The sequence below is a fragment of the Gigantopelta aegis genome, chromosome 4 (assembly GCF_016097555.1).
Source record: "Gigantopelta aegis isolate Gae_Host chromosome 4, Gae_host_genome, whole genome shotgun sequence".
NCBI lineage: Eukaryota > Metazoa > Mollusca > Gastropoda > Neomphalida > Peltospiridae > Gigantopelta > Gigantopelta aegis.
The window spans coordinates 7,549,668-7,571,778 of record NC_054702.1 but is presented as its reverse complement, the minus strand read 5'-3'; the positions used below and the strand labels follow the sequence as shown (position 1 = coordinate 7,571,778).

Here is a 22,111-nt window from a genome sequence, read left to right as displayed (position 1 = left end):
ATAGCCAATACTTTTGCAGCAGCAGCAGCGGGATGTAGCCCAGTGGAAAAGTGCTCATCTGAGGTGCGGTCAGTCTGGGATCGATCCCCGTCGGTGGCCTATTGAGCTATTTCTCGTCCCAGCCAGTGCATATAAAAGATTCTGTGATACTAATGGAAAAATGTAGCGGGTTTCCTCTCTAAGACTACATGTCAGAATTATCAAATGTTTGACATCCAATAGCTGATGATTTATAAATCAATGTGCTCTAGTGGTGTCATTAAAACGAACTTTAACTTTACCTCTAGCTTCATGAAGTTATTATGTTATCTTCATTTCTAAAAAAGTAACTTCTAGATCGACCTGTAAGATCCAGGTCAATGAGATATAGGCTATACTCATAGTTGTACCTGTTGATGTCCATCTCCCTGTATGTTAAACACAATTGTAGCATAAATTGGTTTTGGGCCGGGACGTAAAGTGGTAAATACAGATCGTTTTTTGCGGTCTTGTTCCAGCCCGTGCACCACGACTAGTATATCAAAGGCTGTGGTATGTACTATCCTGTTTGTGGTATGATGCATATAAAAGATCCCTTCTGTTTGTGGTATGATGCATATAAAAGATCCCATGCTACTAATGGAAAAATGTAGCGGGTTTCCTCTCTAAGACTATTATTTCAAAAATATCAAACAAAACAAACTTTATAAATTTGTTTTAATAAATTTTTGTTGTTTTGTTAATTATTTTATTCTTGTTACATTTATAAAAGGATAAATTCTGTAATTCCCAGAAATGTTCAGGCTGTTGATAGTAGAAGTAGAATGCAAGACAGACTAAACACAATACAGGGGTCAAATTGTAATTGTTGACTTTGGTTTAATAACGAAAAATAGGATTTTTAAATGAATGAATGATTTTAATGTTATTTTCAGAAACGATTCATTAAAATGTCTTTAAACGACCCCCAAAAATTGCAAGAATTTATGCTAAATTAATTGTCTCATCTACCAAAACTGATTTGATGGTTTGTAGTGTGTTGTTGTCTTTTATCAGTCCCCTATGTCCAACTGGAGTGGACGATGGGTTTTGTTTCCAATCTTCTGTACGTCTGTCTGTTTGTCTGTCTGTACGTCTGTCTGTCTGTCTGTCTGTTTGTCTCAGACTTTATTTTGCACAATGCCTTGAGATACTGAGTGAAAATTTATCATGCAGTTACAGATCAAGTTTGATTTTCATGGTGATTTACATGTATTTCACAGAGTTAGTGCCCTTGAACTTGGGTAATACAGATAGTTTTTTGCGGTCCTGGCAGGGAACATGTATTGCTTTAGCCATACTCTGTGACTTGGGTAATACAGATAGTTTTTTGTGGTCCTGGAAGGGAACATGTATTGCTTTAGTTAGCCATACTCTGTGACTTGGGTAATACAGATAGTTTTTTGCGGTCCTGGCAGGGAACATGTATTGCTTTAGTTAGCCATACTCTGTGACTTGGGTAATACAGATAGTTTTTTGCGGTCCTGGCAGGGAACATGTATTGCTTTAGTTAGCCATACTCTGTGACTTGGGTAATACAGATAGTTTTTTGCGGTCCTGGCAGGGAACATGTATTGCTTTAGTTAGCCATACTCTGTGACTTGGGTAATACAGATAGTTTTTTGCGGTCCTGGCAGGGAACATGTATTGCTTTAGTTAGCCATACTCTGTGACTTGGGTAATACAGATAGTTTTTTGCGGTCCTGGCAGGGAACATGTATTGCTTTAGTTAGCCATACTCTGTGACTTGGGTAATACAGATAGTTTTTTGCGGTCCTGGCAGGGGAACATGTATTGCTTTAGTTAGCCATACTCTGTGACTTGGGTAATACAGATAGTTTTTTGCGGTCCTGGCAGGGAACATGTATTGCTTTAGTTAGCCATACTCTGTGACTTGGGTAATACAGATAGTTTTTTGTGGTCCTGGCAGGGGAACATGTATTGCTTTAGTTAGCCATACTCTGTGACTTGGGTAATACAGATAGTTTTTTGTGGTCCTGGCAGGGAACATGTATTGCTTTAGTTAGCCATACTCTGTGACTTGGGTAATACAGATAGTTTTTTGTGGTCCTGGCAGGGGAACATGTATTGCTTTAGTTAGCCATACTCTGTGACTTGGGTAATACAGATAGTTTTTTGCGGTCCTGGCAGGGAACATGTATTGCTTTAGTTAGCCATACTCTGTGACTTGGGTAATACAGATAGTTTTTTATGGTCCTGGCAGGGGAACATGTATTGCTTTAGTTAGCCATACTCTGTGACTTGGGTAATACAGATAGTTTTTTGTGGTCCTGGCAGGGAACATGTATTGCTTTAGTTAGCCATACTCTGTGATTTGGGTAATACAGATAGTTTTTTGTGGTCCTGGCAGGGGAACATGTATTGCTTTAGCCATACTCTGTGACTTGGGTGATACAGATAGTTTTTTGTGGTCCTGGCAGGGAACATGTATTGCTTTAGTTAGCCATACTCTGTGACTTCGGTAATACAGATAGTTTTTTGCGGTCCTGGGTGGGAACATGTATTGCTTTAGCCATACTCTGTGACTTGGGTAATACAGATAGTTTTTTGCGGTCCTGGCAGGGAACATGTATTGCTTTAGCCATACTCCGAGAAGGCTTGTTTAATTGGTGTTGTAAAATTAGTCCTGTAATTTATCATCAATTTCAGGTCAAGCAGCTGATTTATGCATTTGTCTCTCAACTCCAGTCTCCAATACTGGATCAGGACCTGGCTGATCAGGTACATCTGTTTATCATAATTTAATCAGCAGCCAGTCAGTTGGATACATCTGTTTATGATAATTTAATCAGCAGCCAGTCAGTTGGATACATCTGTTTATCATAATTTAATCAGCAGCCAGTCAACTGGATACATCTGTTTATCATAATTTAATCAGCAGCCAGTCAACTGGATACATCTGTTTATCATAATTTAATCAGCAGCTAGTCAATTGGATACATCTGTTTATCATAATTTAATCAGCAGCCAGTCAGTTGGATACATCTGTTTATCATAATTTAATCAGCAGCCAGTCAGTTGGACACATCTGTTTATCATAATTTAATCAGCAGCCAGTCAACTGGATACATCTGTTTATCATAATTTAATCAGCAGCTAGTCAATTGGATACATCTGTTTATCATAATTTAATCAGCAGCCAGTCAGTTGGATACATCTGTTTATCATAATTTAATCAGCAGCCAGTCAGTTGGACACATCTGTTTATCGTAATTTAATCAGCAGCCAGTCAACTAGATACATCTGTTTATCATAATTTAATCAGCAGCCAGTCAACTGGATACATCTGTTTATCATAATTTAATCAGCAGCCAATTGGATACATCTGTTTATCATAATTTAATCAGCAGCTAGTCAATTGGATACATCTGTTTATCATAATTTAATCAGCAGCCAGTCAGTTGGATACATATGTTTATCATAATTTAATCAGCAGCCAGTCAGTTGGATACATCTGTTTATCATAATTTAATCAGCAGCCAATCAGTTGGATACATCTGTTTATCATAATTTAATCAGCAGCCAGTCAGTTGCATACATCTGTTTATCATAATTTAATCAGCAGCCAGTCAGTTGGATACATCTGTTTATCATAATTTAATCAACAGCCAATTGGATACATCTGTTTATCATAATTTAATCAGCAGCCAGTCAGTTGCATACATCTGTTTATCATAATTTAATCAGCAGCCAGTCAGTTGGATACATCTGTTTATCATAATTTAATAAGCAGCCAGTCAGGCAGATACATCTGTTTATCATAATTTAATCAGCAGCCAGTCAGTTGGATACATCTGTTTATCATAATTTAATCAGAAGTGAAAGGAGAAAACCAACTGAATATCTTTATCATAATTTAATCCTATTAGATACATGTTTTATAATTATAACTTAATCAGGATTAAAGTATATACCATGGATATGTATGTTTAAATAATTAGTTGCCAGTTGTTTTGTCATGAAGTAATCAAGAGTGTCAGATTTTAAATTATATTTTAATAATATTGCAAAAGGGTGTAGCGAATACACATAGTGGCGAATACGATATGTCAAAATGACCAAATGTTTGACATCCAATAGCTGATGATTAATAAATCAATGTGCTCTAGTGGTGTCGTTAAACAAAGCAAACTTTAAACAGAACTAATCCCCAAAACAGTAAGAAACTGCGACTATATTTGAGCAGGTTGTGAAGAACATGCTGTTCCTGGGAAGTGTGGTGATACTGCTGTCACAACATGACGTGGATGTCAAGCCGTCTGACGATGCGGAAACCTCACCTCAACAACCGCTGTCAGTGAGATGGATAACGAGGAAAATGGTGCGAGAAGCCAACCACGAAGCTGTCATCTCCCCGAGGAAAACAATCAAGGTCAGGGGCTGTAGTTGGCGCAGTTGTCAGCGATGCTAAATTAAATGATTTTAACTTGTTTAGTTTCCATGTATTTTGATTTTGAAGTATTATTATGTACTCTTGTATGTAGTCAACGTCATGGACGACAAGGATGAATCTTCAGGGCTCAAACTTAACGATGGCACCAATGGAAATTGCCGTCATTGAGATATAAATTGCTGTGGGTTGGGAGCATCACTAAAGACACTTTTGTGCCGCTCGATAAAAATTAATGCCGTCGGTAAAACTCCTCAACAGTAGAAAAATGAATATATCAGGTGTACATTATCTGCCAATATTTAACGTTTGTACATTTGAAATATGTCTACATGCAACAAAAAAACCTTTCAGTCATATTTATTTGCTGTAAAAGTCACCTTTTAAAAAATGTACACAGGCAGGCTCCAAATTGCTGTCGGTGGGCTGTTTCACCCACAGCAATTTAAAAAATATGCTGTGGGTGATAAATTCTTAATTTCGAGCCCTGAATCTGGCCCTGTGATTGGTTTGGGAAACTAATTTGGTGTGTAGTTGGGCGATTGGTGTGTGTGTGGTGTAAGATTTGTGTTTTGGGGTGAATTGTGTGTTATGGTATGGTGTGTGGTATTGTGTTGTGTGATAATGTAGTACTATATGTGGTATGGTGTATGATAGTATGATGTGGTATTGTGTTGTGTGATAATGTAGTACTATATGTGGTATGGTGTATGATAGTATGATGTGGTATTGTGTTGTGTGATAATGTAGTACTATATGTCGTATGGTGTATGATAGTATGATGTAGTAATGTGTTAGTGCTGTATATGTGTGTGTGCAGTTTGGTGTTTGTGGTGTGATGTGATGTTATGTGCTTTGTGTGGTTTGGTGTGTGCACTATGATGTCGTAATATATGTGTATAATAGTGCTGGTGGGTGGTGTGTACAGTTTAGTGTGAGGAGTAGTGTGGTGTGTACAATTTAGTTGAGGAGTGGAGTGGTGTAGTATAATATGTTCTCAGTGTGGTTTAATGGTGTAATAGTGCTGTATGTGAGCGTGGTGTGTACAGTCAGTTTAGTTTGAGGAGTGGTGTGATATAGTGTAATATGTGCTGTGTGTGGTTTAATGGTATAATAGTGCTGTATGTGAGTGTGGTGTGTACAGTTTAGTATGAGGAGTGGTGTGATATAGTGTAATATGTGCTGTGTGTGGTTTAAAGTTGTAATGGTGTAATAGTGCTGTATGTGAGTGTGGTGTGTACAGTTTAGTGTGAGGAGTGGTGTGATATAGTATAATATGTGCTGTGTGTGGTTTAACGTGGTAATGGTGTAATAGTGCTGTATGCGAGTGTGGTGTGTACAGTTTAGTGTGAGGAGTGGTGTGATATAGTATAATATGTGCTGTGTGTGGTTTAACGTGGTAATGGTGTAATAGTGCTGTATGTGAGTGTGGTGTGTACAGTTTAGTGTGAGGAGTGGTGTGATATAGTATAATATGTGCTGTGTGTGGTTTAACGTGGTAATGGTGTAATAGTGCTGTATGTGAGTGTGGTGTGTACAGTTTAGTGTGAGGAGTGGTGTGATATAGTGTAATATGTGCTGTGTGTGGTTTAACGTGGTAATGGTGTAATAGTGCTGTATGTGAGTGTGGTGTGTACAGTTTAGTGTGAGGAGTGGTGTGATATAGTGTAATATGTGCTGTGTGTGGTTTAACTTGGTAATGGTGTAATAGTGCTGTATGTGAGCGGTGTGTACAGTTTAGTGTGAGGAGTGGTGTGATATAGTGTAATATGTGCTGTGTGTGGTTTAACGTGGTAATGGTGTAATAGTGCTGTATGTGAGTGTGGGGTGTACAGTTTAGTATCAGGAGTGGTGTGTAGTATTACACAGTGATTATTATGAGCAGTATAAATCAACATGCCAATCGATAGAACTATTAATGTCACTTACTGACGACAACAAGATCACAGTTACTGTAATAACATGTCCGTGTCTGGAGATTGGCTTTCTTTTCATAACAATTGGCTTAGTAATGAACAATTACCATACGTCTATTAACATTGCATATGAATGCCAGGATATAACCTTGAGCACATACAAATAGAAATGCAAATTATTGTGTAGCTCACAGAAAGACAGTATGTGCAATTAATTACTTCTTTTTACTTTGATGAATACTCCTTAGGCACATGAGAAGAAATATGTGAATGCAATTAGTAAATGTTTAAATTTTTTAAAAGAAAACCTAACAAATTACTTTTACTTTTGTCATAAATAATTTTTGTTACAATTCCTATGTTTCCGAGGCAACCCTAAGCATTCATCAGGGGTTAAATGTGTTGAGTGCATTGTTAAATATACCATTTCCTTCATCCAGGGTTTGTCATTCTCTTTGCTATTTACATTATGTCTATTTTACTAGTTTAAAAGAATGAATATTTATTATATTAAATGGCTACTAGTAAAACTAGACATAACGTAAATAGTGGAGAGAATTGTTATTTATGTAAGTTTTTTTCCCATATTGATCTAAATTAAATGTAACTATATAAAAAAAAAATCACAAATAATTTCGAATTAGTGAAGTATAGATATAATTCTGGCTATATGTAAATCTAAATAAAAACAAAAGACACACTAAATCAGTACTTATTGTAGTGAGGCTTTGTATAGGAACAATTACCAGTGTTAGACATCTTTCCAGTAAAGTTTTCCAATTTAATAATTTTTAGAAAAGTAAAGTAATTTTACACATTGCACAAAAATCCCAAAATGTATTTTATTTTAAAATTATTTTAAATATGAAAGAATTTCTAGGTTTTAAAAAATCTATATTTATTAATAAAAATTAAATTAATGAAATAAAGGAATAATAAAGATTTTGTAGCCTCTGTACAGTATATTTTATTTAAATTTATTTATTTATTTATTTATTTACTGACTTACTTACTTTACTTATATTTATTTATTTATCTGTCTGTCTATCTATTTTATTTATTTATTTATTTATTTATTTATTTATTTTACTTACTTACTTTACTTATTTATTTAACTGTCTATTTTATTTATTTAATTATTTATTTTATTTTATTTATTATTACTTTTTTGTATTTATTTATTTATTTAAAATTGATTTGAAAAAGTAAAACCACAGATTGGTAAATGCTGATCAAGTGTCAACAATATTCCAGTTCATCTCGGTGAATTATTACAGTAACTACGGTTATTTGTTGATGTATTGCTTGTTAATCCCCGTGTTAAAACAGCTTCATAATACTTGTTGATGTATTGCGTGTTAATCCCCGTGTTCAAACAGCTTCATAATACTTGTTGATGTATTGTGTGTTAATCCCCGTGTTCAAACAACTTCATAATACTTGTTGATGTATTGCGTTTTAATCCCCGTGTTCAAACAACTTCATAATACTTGTTGATGTATTGCAAGTTGATCCCCGTGTTCAAACAGCTTCATCATACTTGTTGATGTATTGCGTGTTAATCCCTGTGTTTAAACAGCTTCATAATACTTGTTGATGTATTGCGTGTTAATCCCCGTGTTCAAACAGCTTCATAATACTTGTTGATGTATTGCAAGTTGATCACCGTGTTCAAACAGCTTCATAATACTTGTTGATGTATTGCGTGTTAATCCCCGTGTTCAAACAGCTTCATCATACTTGTTGATGTATTGCGTGTTAATCCCTGTGTTTAAACAGCTTCATAATACTTGTTGATGTATTGCGTGTTAATCCCCGTATTCAAACAGCTTCATAATACTTATTGATGTATTGCAAGTTGATCCCCGTGTTCAAACATCTTCATAATACTTGTTGATGTATTGCGTGTTAATCCCCGTGTTCAAACAGCTTCATAATACTTGTTGATGTATTGCGAGTTGATTCCCATGTTCAAACAGCTTCATCATACTTGTTGATGTATTGCGTGTTAATCCCCGTGTTCAAACAGCTTCATAATACTTGTTGATGTATTGCGAGTTGATCCCCATGTTCAAACAGCTTCATAATACTTGTTGATGTATTGTGTGTTAATCCCCGTGTTCAAACAGCTTCATAATACTTGTTGATGTATTGCGTGTTAATCCCCGTATACTTGTTGATGTATTGCGAGTTGATCCCCATGTTCAAACAGCTTCATAATACTTGTTGATGTATTGCGTGTTGATTCCCGTGTTCAAACAGCTTCATAATACTTGTTGATGTATTGTGTGTTAATCCCCATGTTCAAACAGCTTCATAATACATGTTGATGTATTGTGTGTTAATCCCTGTGTTCAAACAGCTTCATAATACTTGTTGATGTATTGCGTGTTAATCCGTGTGTTCAAACAGCTTCATAATACTTGTTGATGTATTGCGTGTTAATCCGCGTGTTCAAACAGCTTCATAATACTTGTTGATGTATTGCGTGTTGATCCCTGTGTTCAAACAGCTTCATAATACTTGTTGATGTATTGCGTGTTGATCCCTGTGTTCAAACAGCTTCATAATACTTGTTGATGTATTGCTTGTTGATCCCTGTGTTCAAACAGCTTCATAATACTTGTTGATGTATTGCGTGTTGATCCCCGTGTTCAAACAGGTTCATAATACATGTTGATGTATTGCGAGTTGATCCCCGTGTTCAAACAGCTTCATAATACATGTTGATGTATTGTGTGTTAATCCCCGTGTTCAAACAGCTTCATAATACTTGTTGATGTATTGCGTGTTAATCCGCGTGTTCAAACAGCTTCATAATACTTGTTGATGTATTGCATGTTAATCCGCGTGTTCAAACAGCTTCATAATACTTGTTGATGTATTGCGTGTTAATCCCTGTGTTCAAACAGCTTCATAATACTTGTTGATGTATTGCCAGTTAATCCCAGTATTCAAACAACTTCATAATACTTGTTGATGTATTGTGTGTTAATCCCCGTGTTCAAACAGCTTCATCATACTTGTTGCAGGAAGAGACAAATTAAGCACATGTCAGCTGTTCTCCTTTGAGAGGTTTTAATATATTATCTCACAATGCACAATAACTGATAGACTGTAGTTTTTAATGGGTTTTTTGTGTGTATCATAATTGCAATTTACTTGTCCGTAATTCAGGCTGTTTCATCCCTAATTCACTGAGAAATTATTACCAAATTTACGTAATAATTTTAGCCTAATTTACTGAATTGATTTCCCCCCTCAATTCACTGAATTGATTTTCCCCCTCAATTCACTATACCATTATTACCAAATTCACCGTATCATTATTCCCAAATTCACTGTATCAGTATTACCAAATTCACTGTATCATTATTACCAAATTCAGTGTATCATTATTACCAGATTCAATGTACCATTATTACCAAATTCACTGTATCATTATTACCAAATTCACTGTATCAGTATTCCCAAATTCACTGTATCAGTATTACCAAATTCACTGTATCAGTATTCCCAAATTCACTGTATCATTATTCCCAAATTCACTGTATCAGTATTCCCAAATTCACTGTATCAGTATTTCCAAATTCACTATACCATTATTCCCAAATTCACTGTATCATTATTACCAAATTCACTGTATCAGTATTACCAAATTCACTGTATCATTATTACCAAATTCACTATCATTATTACCAAATTCACTGTATCATTATTACCAAATTCACTGTATCATTATTACCAAATTCACTGTATCAGTATTACCAAATTCACTGTATCAGTATTTTCAAATTCACTGTATCAGTATTTCCAAATTCACTGTATCAGTATTTCCAAATTCATTGTATCAGTATTCCCAAATTCACTGTATCAGTATTCCCAAATTCACTGTATCGGTATTCCCAAATTCACTATACCATTATTCCCAAATTCACTGTATCATTATTACCAAATTCACTGTATCAGTATTTCCAAATTCACTGTATCAGTATTCCCAAATTCACTGTATCGGTATTCCCAAATTCACTATACCATTATTCCCAAATTCACTGTATCAGTATTCCCAAATTCACTGTATCGGTATTCCCAAATTCACTATACTATTATTCCCAAATTCACTGTATCAGTATTCCCAAATTCACTGTATCAGTATTTCCAAATTCACTATACCATTATTCCCAAATTCACTGTATCATTATTACCAGATTCAATGTACCATTATTCCCAAATTCACTGTATCAGTATTACCAAATTCACTGTATCAGTATTACCAAATTCACTGTATCAGTATTCCCAAATTCACTGTATCATTATTACCAAATTCACTGTATCATTATTACCAAATTCACTATCATTATTACCAAATTCACTATCATTATTCCCAAATTCACTGTATCAGTATTCCCAAATTCACTGTATCAGTATTACCAGATTGAATGTACCATTATTCCCAAATTCGCTGTATCAGTATTACTAAATTCACTATACCATTATTCCCAAATTCACTATCAGTATTCCCAAATTCACTGTATCAGTATTACCAAATTCACTATACCATTATTCCCAAATTCACTGTATCAGTATTCCCAAATTCACTGTATCAGTATTATCAAATTCACTATACCATTATTCCCAAATTCACTATCAGTATTTCCAAATTCACTGTATCAGTATTCCCAAATTCACTGTATCAGTATTACCCAATACATTGTACCGTTATCATGTCATGCACTGTACCATTATTGTTTAATACACTGTACCGTGAATAACGTTCTGTACTGTTATTCTCCCCATGCACTGTACCATTATTCCCTAAAGCTCTCTGCTGTTATTATCTAATACACTGTACCATTGTTCCCTAAAGCTCTCTGCTATTATTATCTAATACACTGTACCATTATTCCCTGAAGCTCTCTGCTATTATTATCTAATACACTGTACCATTATTCCCTGAAGCTCTCTGCTATTATTATCTAATACACTGTACCATTATTCCCTAAAGCTCTCTGCTATTATTATCTAATACACTGTACCATTATTCCCTAAAGCTCTCTGCTATTATTATCTAATACACTGTACCATTATTCCCTAAAGCTCTCTGCTATTATTATCTAATACACTGTACCATTATTCCCTAAAGCTCTCTGCTATTATTATCTAATACACTGTACCATTATTCCCTAAAGCTCTTTGCTTTTATCTAATACACTGTACCATTATCCCCTATTATTTGCCAGTGCCCTGTATCATTATTCCTTAATACATAGTATCGTTCTTTAATAAATATACTAATACATTTTCCCCTCGATCAACTTACTGTTATTCCCTAATTGACTGTACCAGCATTCCCTAGTTAACTGGGCCCCGTTCCACAAAGCAATCATAGCGCTAAGATCTACTTAATGCATAACAACCTAATGCACTTAAGGTGATCTTAGCGCTAAGATCGTTTTGTGGAATGGACCGCTGAAACGCTTATTACTTTACAGTGTATTGAACAATTGTAGATGTATTCACTGATACTAATTACCATTATTCCATCTGCATTGCAGAGATCCAGTGTTTTCAAGTGGCTGGCCGCGTACAGTCTAAAGCTGGACTCGGAGTGTCTGACAGACATTCTCCACATAATTCTGCCTCCTCTACAGAGAGAGATCACCAGACTCACTGAAGGTAAGATTATCAACTTGGTGTGGGTGTGTTCTACCGTAACGAGAGAGTTCACCAGACTCACTGAAGGTAAGATCATCAACTTGGTGTGGGTGTGTTCTGCCTCCTCTACAGAGAGAGATCACCGTACTCACTGGAGGTAAGATCATCAACTTGGTGTGGGTGTGTTCTGCCTCCTCTACAGAGAGAGATCACCAGACTCACTGAAGGTAAGATTATCAACTTGGTGTGGGTGTGTTCTACCTTACCGAGAGAGATCACCAGACTCACTGAAGGTAAGATTATCAACTTGGTGTGGGTGTGTTCTGCCTCCTCTACAGAGAGAGATCACCAGACTCACTGGAGGTAAGATTATCAACTTGGTGTGGGTGTGTTCTGCCTCCTCTACAGAGAGAGATCACCAGACTCACTGGAGGTAAGATTATCAACTTGGTGTGGGTGTGTTCTGCCTCCTCTACAGAGAGAAATCACCTGACTCACTGGAGGTAAGATCATCAACTTGGTGTGGGTGGGTTCTGCCTCCTCTACAGAGAGAGATCACCTGACTCACTGGAGGTAAGATCATCAACTTGGTGTGGGTGGGTTCTGCCTCCTCTACAGAGAGAAATCACCAGACTCACTGAAGGTAAAATCATCAACTTGGTGTGGGTGTGTTCTACCTTAATGAGAGAGATCACCAGACTCACTGAAGGTAAGATCATCAACTTGTTGTGGGTGTGTTCTGCCTCCTCTACAGAGAGAAATCACCAGACTCACTGGAGGTAAGATCATCAACTTGGTGTGGGTGTGTTCTACCTTACCGAGAGAGATCACCAGACTCACTGAAGGTAAGATCATCAACTTGGTGTGGGTGTGTTCTGCCTCCTCTACAGAGAGAGATCACCAGACTCACTGGAGGTAAGATCATCAACTTGGTGTGGGTGGGTTCTACCTCCTCTACAGAGAGCGATCACCAGATTCACTGGAGGTAAGATTATCAACTTGGTGTGGGTGTGTTCTACCTTAACGAGAGAGATCACCAGACTCACTGAAGGTAATATCATCAACTTGGTGTGGGTGTGTTCTACCATACCGAGAGAGATCACCAGACTCACTGAAGGTAAGATTATCAACTTGGTGTGGGTGTGTTCTACCTTAACGAGAGAGGTCACCAGACTCACTGAAGGTAATATCATCAACTTGGTGTGGGTGTGTTCTACCTTACCGAGAGAGATCACCAGACTCACTGAAGGTAAGATCATCAACATGGTGTGGGTGGGTTCTACCTTAACGAGAGAGTTCACCAGACTCACTGAAGGTAATATCATCAACTTGGTGTGGGTGTGTTCTACCTCCTCTACAGAGAGATATCACCAGACTCACTGAAGGTAAGATCATCAACTTGGTGTGGGTGTGTTCTACCTCCTCTACAGAGAGAGATCACCAGACTCACTGAAGGTAAGATCATCAACTTGGTGTGGGTGTGTTCTGCCTCCTCTACAGAGAGATATCACCAGACTTACTGGAGGTAAGATCATCAACTTGGTGTGGGTGGGTTCTACCTTAATGAGAGAGATCACCAGACTCACTGGAGGTAAGATCATCAACTTGGTGTGGGTGTGTTCTACCTTAACGAGAGAGATCACCAGACTCACTGGAGGTAAGATCATCAACTTGGTGTGGGTGGGTTCTGCCTCTTCTACAGAGAGAGATCACCAGACTCACTGAAGGTAAGATCATCAACTTGTTGTGGGTGTGTTCTGCCTCCTCTACAGAGAGATATCACCAGACTCACTGAAGGTAAGATTATCAACTTGTTGTGGGTGTGTTCTGCCTCCTCTACAGAGAGAGATCACCAGACTCACTGAAGGTAAGATCATCAACTTGGTGTGGGTGGGTTCTACCTCCTCTACAGAGAGAGATCACCAGACTCACTGGATGTAAGATTATCAACTTGGTGTGGGTGTGTTCTACCTTACCGAGAGAGATCACCAGACTCACTGAAGGTAAGATTATCAACTTGGTGTGGGTGTGTTCTACCTTACCGAGAGAGATCACCAGACTCACTGAAGGTAAGATCATCAACTTGTTGTGGGTGTGTTCTGCCTCCTCTACAGAGAGAAATCACCAGACTCACTGAAGGTAAGATCATCAACTTGGTGTGGGTGGGTTCTACCTTAATGAGAGAGATCACCAGACTGACTGAAGGTAATATCATCAACTTGTTGTGGGTGTGTTCTGCCTCCTCTACAGAGAGAGATCACCAGACTCGCTGGAGGTAAATGTTAAAGTTTGTTTTGTTTAATAACACAACTAGAACCCATTGATTAATTAGTCATCGGCTATTGGATCTCAAACATTTGGTAATCATCAGAGGAAAGCCGCTAAGTTTTAGCTCGGTGCACTGGTGTAAAGTGTGTTTGTTTGATTTAACGACACCACTAGAGCACATTGATTTTTAATCTTATCATCGGCTATTGGACATCAAACATATGGTCATTCTGACACTGTTTTTAGAGGAAACCCACTGTCGCCACATAGGCTAATCTTTTTTACGACAGGTAGCAAGGGATCTTTTATTTGCGCTTCCCACAGGCAGGATAGCACAAACCATGGCCTTTGTTGAACCAGTTATGGATCACTGGTCGGTGCAAGTGGCAAGCCTTGCGGAGCACTCACTCAGGGTTTGGAGTCGGTATCTGGATTAAAAATCCCATGCCTCGACTGGGATCCGAACCCAGTACCTACCAGCCTGTAGACCGATGGCCTGCCACGACGCCACCGAGGCCGGTAATGCACTGGTGTAGTCAGGGTGGGATCTAGCTCAGTCTGAGATTTTTGGTGCACTGGTGTAGTCAGGGTGTGATCTAGTGTAGTCGGGATGTGATCTAGCTCAGTCTGAGAGTTTTAGCTTGGTGCACTGGTGTAGTCAGGGTGTGATCTAGCTCAGTCTGAGAGTTTTAGCTTGGTGCACTGGTGTAGTCAGGGTGTGATCTAGCTCAGTCTGAGAGTTTTAGCTTGGTGCACTGGTGTAGTCAGGGTGTGATCTAGCTCAGTCTGAGAGTTTTAGCTCGGTGCACTGGTGTAGTCAGGGTGGGATCTAGCTCAGTCTGAGAGTTTTAGCTCGGTGCACTGGTGTAGTCAGGGTGTGATCTAGCTCAGTCTGAGAGTTTTAGCTTGGTGCACTGGTGTAGTCAGGGTGTGATCTAGCTCAGTCTGAGAGTTTTAGCTTGGTGCACTGGTGTAGTCAGGGTGGGATCTAGCTCAGTCTGAGAGTTTTAGCTTGGTGCACTGGTGTAGTCATGATGGGATCTAGCTCAGTCTGAGAGTTTTAGCTCGGTGCACTGGTGTAGTCAGGGTGGGATCTAGCTCAGTCTGAGAGTTTTAGCTTGGTGCACTGGTGTAGTCAGGGTGTGATCTAGCTCAGTCTGAGAGTTTTAGCTTGGTGCACTGGTGTAGTCAGGGTGTGATCTAGTGTAGTCGGGATGTGATCTAGCTCAGTCTGAGAGTTTTAGCTGGGTGCACTGGTGTAGTCAGGGTGTGATCTAGCTCAGTCTGAGAGTTTTAGCTCGGTGCACTGGTGTAGTCATGATGGGATCTAGCTCAGTCTGAGAGTTTTAGCTCGGTGCACTGGTGTAGTCAGGGTGGGATCTAGCTCAGTCTGAGAGTTTTAGCTTGGTGCACTGGTGTAGTCAGGGTGTGATCTAGCTCAGTCTGAGAGTTTTAGCTTGGTGCACTGGTGTAGTCAGGGTGTGATCTAGCTCAGTCTGAGAGTTTTAGCTCGGTGCACTGGTGTAGTCAGGGTGTGATCTAGCTCAGTCTGAGAGTTTTAGCTTGGTGCACTGGTGTAGTCAGGGTGTGATCTAGCTCAGTCTGAGAGTTTTAGCTCGGTGCACTGGTGTAGTCAGGGTGTGATCTAGGTCGGTCTGAGAGTTTTAGCTCGGTGCACTGGTGTAGTCAGGGTGTGATCTAGCTCAGTCTGAGAGTTTTAGCTTGGTGCACTGGTGTAGTCAGGGTGGGATCTAGGTCGGTCTGAGAGTTTTAGCTTGGTGCACTGGTGTAGTCAGGGTGTGATCTAGCTCAGTCTGAGAGTTTTAGCTCGGTGCACTGGTGTAGTCAGGGTGTGATCTAGCTCAGTCTGAGAGTTTTAGCTCGGTGCACTGGTGTAGTCAGGGTGTGATCTAGTGTAGTCGGGATGTGATCTAGTGTAGTCAGGGTGTGATCTAGTGTAGTCGGGATGTGATCTAGCTCAGTCTGAGAGTTTTAGCTTGGTGCACTGGTGTAGTCAGGGTGGGATCTAGCTCAGTCTGAGAGTTTTAGCTTGGTGCACTGGTGTAGTCAGGGTGGGATCTAGCTCAGTCTGAGAGTTTTAGCTTGGTGCACTGGTGTAGTCAGGGTGGGATCTAGCTCAGTCTGAGAGTTTTAGCTCCGTGCCCCCCAAAATAAAATCTTGTCTACACCAATGGTTCATTGATTGCATGTTCACATTAGATGTGATGGGTCATTTTCTCTCTCATCATCAGTCGAGGTGGGTGGGTTTTTTTTCTCACGTCAAAACCAGTGCACCATGACTGGTAAATAACAAATACTTTGATATGTACTGTCCTGACTCTAGGGGCTAGCTCTTGGTGAAAATTTTGTCAATTTATCTATGAAACTTCAAAATGTGTGAAAAGACTTTTTTTTTGTGTGTGTTCCAATAACCAACCCTTGCAATGAACAAAATTGCCATGGCTAAAATTCTGCTATGCAAAAATGGTTCTCAATTATTTTACCAAATTAAAATAAAATTTGTGTTTAAAATTCACAATTATTGGCAAATTTTATTGAACAATAACCCTGTAAAAGATTTCTTGCTGCTTTTAGGAAGGAGTAGCCTATGTGATAACAACCCCCTCCCCCTATTCAAAAGTCATTGTTTACACATAAACACCTGTAAGTTACTGATCATGCCCTGCACTGATATCAAGCACTTGGCTTGTGACATCCACACCACTTGAGCATTGATCTGGTTGTCTGTTGTTTGTCGTCGATACGAGACCGGATTAGCCAGTTGCTGATTGCCTGACTTTGCCTGGCAGTGACGGGTCACTCATAACATGATTATGTTGTTATTGTGTGGTCCGTGCACAGCTAATTGAAATATGGACATCTCATGTACACGCTTAACACAGCATAATCATAGGTGGTAGGGCAGATTACGGAATAATATTCTTTAAATGACCTGACGCGGCCTAGCTTGTTGTGATATCAGACCATGGCATTGTGCTTGAACTTCTATTGAATAAAACCGGCCTCTGTGGTATCGTGGTTAAGCCATCGGACATAACGCTGGTAGGTACAGGGTTCGTAACCTGGTACCAGCTCCCACCCAAAGCGAATTTTAATGACTCAGTGGGTAGGTGTAAAACTGCCACACCCTCTTCTCTCTCACTAATCATTAACAACTAACAGTTAATCCACTGTCCTGGACAGACAGCCCAGATTGCTAAGGTGTGTGCCCAGGACAGTGTGCTTGAACCTTACTTGGATATAAACATGGAAATAAGTTGAAATGAAAAATGAAAGGATAAAACCTGAGAAATAAATTTAAATGGTATTATTCTAGTCTGTAGACAGATCAGATAGCCAAGGTGTGGTCCCAAGATAACATGCTTTAATCTTAATTGGATAAAAGCTGAAAAATATATTTAAATGAAATTAAGTTTTCTGCAGATGGCTGGTCTGTGGTCCCAGAGCGTACTTGAAATGTAATTGAATAAAATCAGGGAAATATGTTTACTATAAAATTCAGCTTGTCTGCCATTTTCAGATTCTAGTTGGGGTTTTTTTATATCGGTCAAAATACTTCTTTAATGGGGTTTTTTTTTTTTTTTTGCCAGACATCTGGAACTATAAATAAGACATAATGAGGTGATATATAAAACATAATATGGTGCTTTAAATGAGATGCATTGTGCTATAAATGAGATGCATTGTGCTATAAATGAGATGCATTGTGCTTTAAATTAGATATAATGTTATATAAATGAGACTTAATGTTGTGCCATAAGACATTTTGCTATAAATGAGACATTCTGGTGCTATAAATAAAACATAAATGAAACAGTGATGTGTCATAAATTGAACAAGACATGATGCTATCAAGAAGACAAAATGTGGTGCTATAAAAGAGCAGTGCAGTGCTATATAAATTAGACAATGCTGTATAATGTTAAAGGATTAGTTTGAGACAGACAACCACATAGACTAATGATATCTCGTTTTTAAGTATTTTAGTTTGAGACAGACAACCACATAGACAAATGATATCTCGTTTTTAAGTATTTTAGTTTGAGACAGACAACCACATAGACAAATGATATCTTGTTTTTAAGTATTTTACATATTAGCAATTTGAAAACTCCAAGACAGGCTTTGTATCTTGTCAATGAAATTTATATTTGTGATGAATTTAGCACAGACGTTTTTATACACCCATCTATAATGGGTCGTATTATGGTATGGCGTTGTCCGTCCGTCCATCCATCTGTATGTATGTCCGTCTGTTACGTTTTTCTTGTCCGAACCATATCTTGCATACAGATGCATTCAGGACCATCAAACCTCACATGTAGGAAGAACTTGAGATGGTGGTGTGTCGTGTACTATTACTAGGTCACTGTGACCTACTTTTCACGGTCTACTGCACATAACAATAAATCCTTGTCCGTAACATATCTTGCATACAGATGCATACAGAACCATCAAACCTAACATGTAGGAACAACTTGGGATGGCAGTGTATCGCATACTATTACTAAGTCACTGTGACCTACTTTTCATGGTCTACTGCACATAACAGTAAATCCTTGTCTGGATCATATTTTGCATACAGGACCATCAGACCTCACATGTAGGAACAACTTGGGATGGTGGTGTGTTACATACAATTACTAGGTCACTGTGATACAAATAAATCAAATAATTTGTCTATATTGACTTACCCATAACATATTCATTAATATCTATGGTTTTCCCAAAAAATCCTGACGGGTGTATCATGTACCTCACCAGTACTCTTGTTCTTATTACTATAATAGATATTGTCTCATTTCAGACAGCTGCTTGAAAACTCTAGCCCAGGAAGTGATAAACCTTCTGAAGAAGACGGTTGGTGTCGAAGACTTCACCAAGGTTTTCATCAGTGTCCAGCAGTCACGATCAGCTAGAAAGGAAACCCGCAAGAGGCATCGGGCTATTGAGGTAACTCTCTTATCTTTTCTAAATCAGTTGTTCTTAGTATTTGGCAGTGTTATACTGGGCTGGTAAAACTCTCACCTGATGCATGGTCATTCTAGCATTGATCCCTGTTGGCGGGGCCCATTGCGCTATTTTTTATTCCAGCCAGTGCACCGCGACTGATATATCAAAGGCCGTGGTATATGCTGTCTTGTATGTAGAAAAGTGCACTTAAGAGATCCCTTTCTACTAATGGAAAAATGTAGCCGGCTTTCTCACTACAGCTATATGTTAAAATTACCAAATGTTTGACATCCAGTAGCTGATGATTGCTAAATCATGTGCTCTAGTGATGTTCTTAAACAAAACAAATTGTGTTATACAGGGTTTTATTGCATTCCCATTTAATCTTACTATAGTAATAAAGACCATTCTGATAATCTTTTATTGAACATGTGTGATACGAAATATGGCATGCATAGTTCAAGTGCTCACTTTGCTAGCCAGGTTGCTGACAATTCAGTCAAAGAAAGTTGTGTTATTTGATTAAGCTTTTGTTAATCCTAATATACAACGGTGATATGTAATAAATATTGATGCACATACTAATTTTTTCCCCATGTTATTTATTGCACTCATTTATAGACATACTTGTGTCATGCTTGCATCGGTCATACCTACTTGACCCATTCATTTATCTCGAAGAAAGATCCTCCACCTCAGTGTGAGCACTGTCAGTGTACTCTGACGGTACGCCACATTTTGGTGGAGTGTATTCAGCTCAAGGAAATTAGAAAAGATATACAGTTTTTATGTGATACTGACTTCTATTCTAAATTTTAATTTTATCTATCTGTGATATTTGTATTTTTACACAGTTCTTTAAACTGTGTTTTTACTTAACTCTTTAATTTTAATATTGATGTTGTTCATCATTTACTGTTTGCATTTCCCATAGTTCGACACCCAATAGCCGATGTATTTTTTGTGCTAGTGTCTTTAAACAGTCTTTCATTCATTTATAGACATAGTGCACATGATTTATACCACTTGACCTCTACACAGTCTCGTGGTGTAATATTCTTGCACACTTTAAACTTGTACAATGGACAGCATGGAAAACAGTTGGCATGTGTAAATCTTCCTACCATGCAAAGCAGTCGCAGTATATACATGGCATTTGTATTTTTGTATTCTGTCCACAATTCCAACCAGAATTGGTTTCAACTTAATATTATGAGAAATGATAAATTTCAATAAAATAACTGATATTACCTGTAACTACACTATTTTTATTTATGACGACTCTTTATAATGTTTCAATAGTTAACCAGAGACTTCTTATATTACATTTATTACCAATTATTGGTAGAGAGACATGGGCATACTGAGAAGCAGTGTTGGATTTAATGGTGTTTACTAAAGATACTGCTTAATTTTACAGGCTGTGTCCAATCCTGAAATTGCTGCGAGGAAAAGACTCAAAAAGAATCTACAGAAGAAGGAAGCAAAAAAGAGAAAAATTGATCGCAAAAACCCGTCAAAGAAAATTAAAAGGAAAAGGTTGCTTGATATGGCAATTGTTCAAGATGACTGAAATGGTTATAGTTAGTGACATTTATTTCAATGACGATACGGGAATTGTTATATATAAAAAATTAATAAACTGTAACATATTTTATTGTGAAAGAAATACTGGTTATATATAAAATACTAGTAAACTGTGACTTGTTTTATTGTGAAAACGATTCTACTTTAAAGTTTTTTCAATATTAATAAATATTGTTTATGAAATTGTGAAAATTATTTTATTTATAGTGACAAGCACACTGAAATGGTTACCTTATAAAACAACCATTTTGGGGATTTTCAACCATTTTTCACAATCATGCTAAATTGTGAAGCATATGTACCAAATGCCATAGACATGAACAATTAGTACATGGGTATTTTTTGACATAACATTATAAATTGGTATTGTGGTATTGTGATGGACATGATGTCATATAATGTTTTATGATGTATTTGTGTAATATTGTTCCCTTCTCTAGGTAATAATCCTGTAAATACATGGCTTCTGTAAATACAGTTTCTATCTTTATATGTCTGGTTTGGTGTTCAGTATTTGTTTTCTTTGTTTACGTGATACACACAGAAAAATACCATGCTGCAGGCCACTCCAATTAGAAACTCAACAGTTGTTAATAATTCCAGGATAGAAATTTCAAATAAGGCAAACTCGTCTAAAATATAAGCATCAAAACAACAAATAATACAGCAAGAATATGAAAAGTTTGTTTTGTTTAACGACACCACTGGAGCACATTGATTTATTAATCATTGGCTATTTGATGTCAAAAGTGGTAATTTTGACATTTTAGTCTTAGAGAGGAAACCTGCTACATTTCCCATTAGCAGCAAGGAATCTTGTATAAGCACCATCACACAGACAGGATATCATATACCATGGCCTTTGATATACCAATGAGCCCACCGATGGGGATTGATCCTAGACCGACTGCGAATCAAGCGAGCACTTTACCGCTGGGCTGTGTCCCACTGCTACACAAATAAGAAAGACTAGTGCAGAAACAACCTCCACATTGCATCTTTGGTGAGCATTTTACCGCTGGGCTGTGTCCCACTGCTACACAAATAAGAAAGACTAGTGCAGAAACAACCTCCACATTGCATCTTTGGTGAGCACTTTACCGCTGGGCTGTGTCCCACTGCTACACAAATAAGAAAGACTAGTGCAGAAACAACCTCCACATTGCATCTTTGGTGAGCACTTTACCGCTGGGCTGTGTCCCACTGCTACACAAATAAGAAAGACTAGTGCAGAAACAACCTCCACATTGCATCTTTGGTGAGCACTTTACCACTGGGCTGT

General features: G+C 38.0%; 1 protein-coding gene across 1 annotated transcript in view; it reads left to right on the top strand.

Moving 5' to 3' along the window:
- Nucleotides 1–21,319, top strand: part of LOC121372601 (small subunit processome component 20 homolog) — a 119,808-nt gene extending 98,489 nt beyond the window's left edge. The window contains exons 60-64 of the mRNA XM_041499014.1: nt 2,689–2,760; nt 4,226–4,411; nt 11,901–12,021; nt 19,097–19,242; nt 20,663–21,319. Of these exons, the coding sequence (XP_041354948.1) occupies nt 2,689–2,760; nt 4,226–4,411; nt 11,901–12,021; nt 19,097–19,242; nt 20,663–20,815 (678 nt within the window). The 3' untranslated portion in view covers nt 20,816–21,319. The remainder of the gene's footprint in view (nt 1–2,688; nt 2,761–4,225; nt 4,412–11,900; nt 12,022–19,096; nt 19,243–20,662) is intronic.
- The last annotated feature ends 792 nt before the right edge of the window (nt 21,320–22,111 follow it).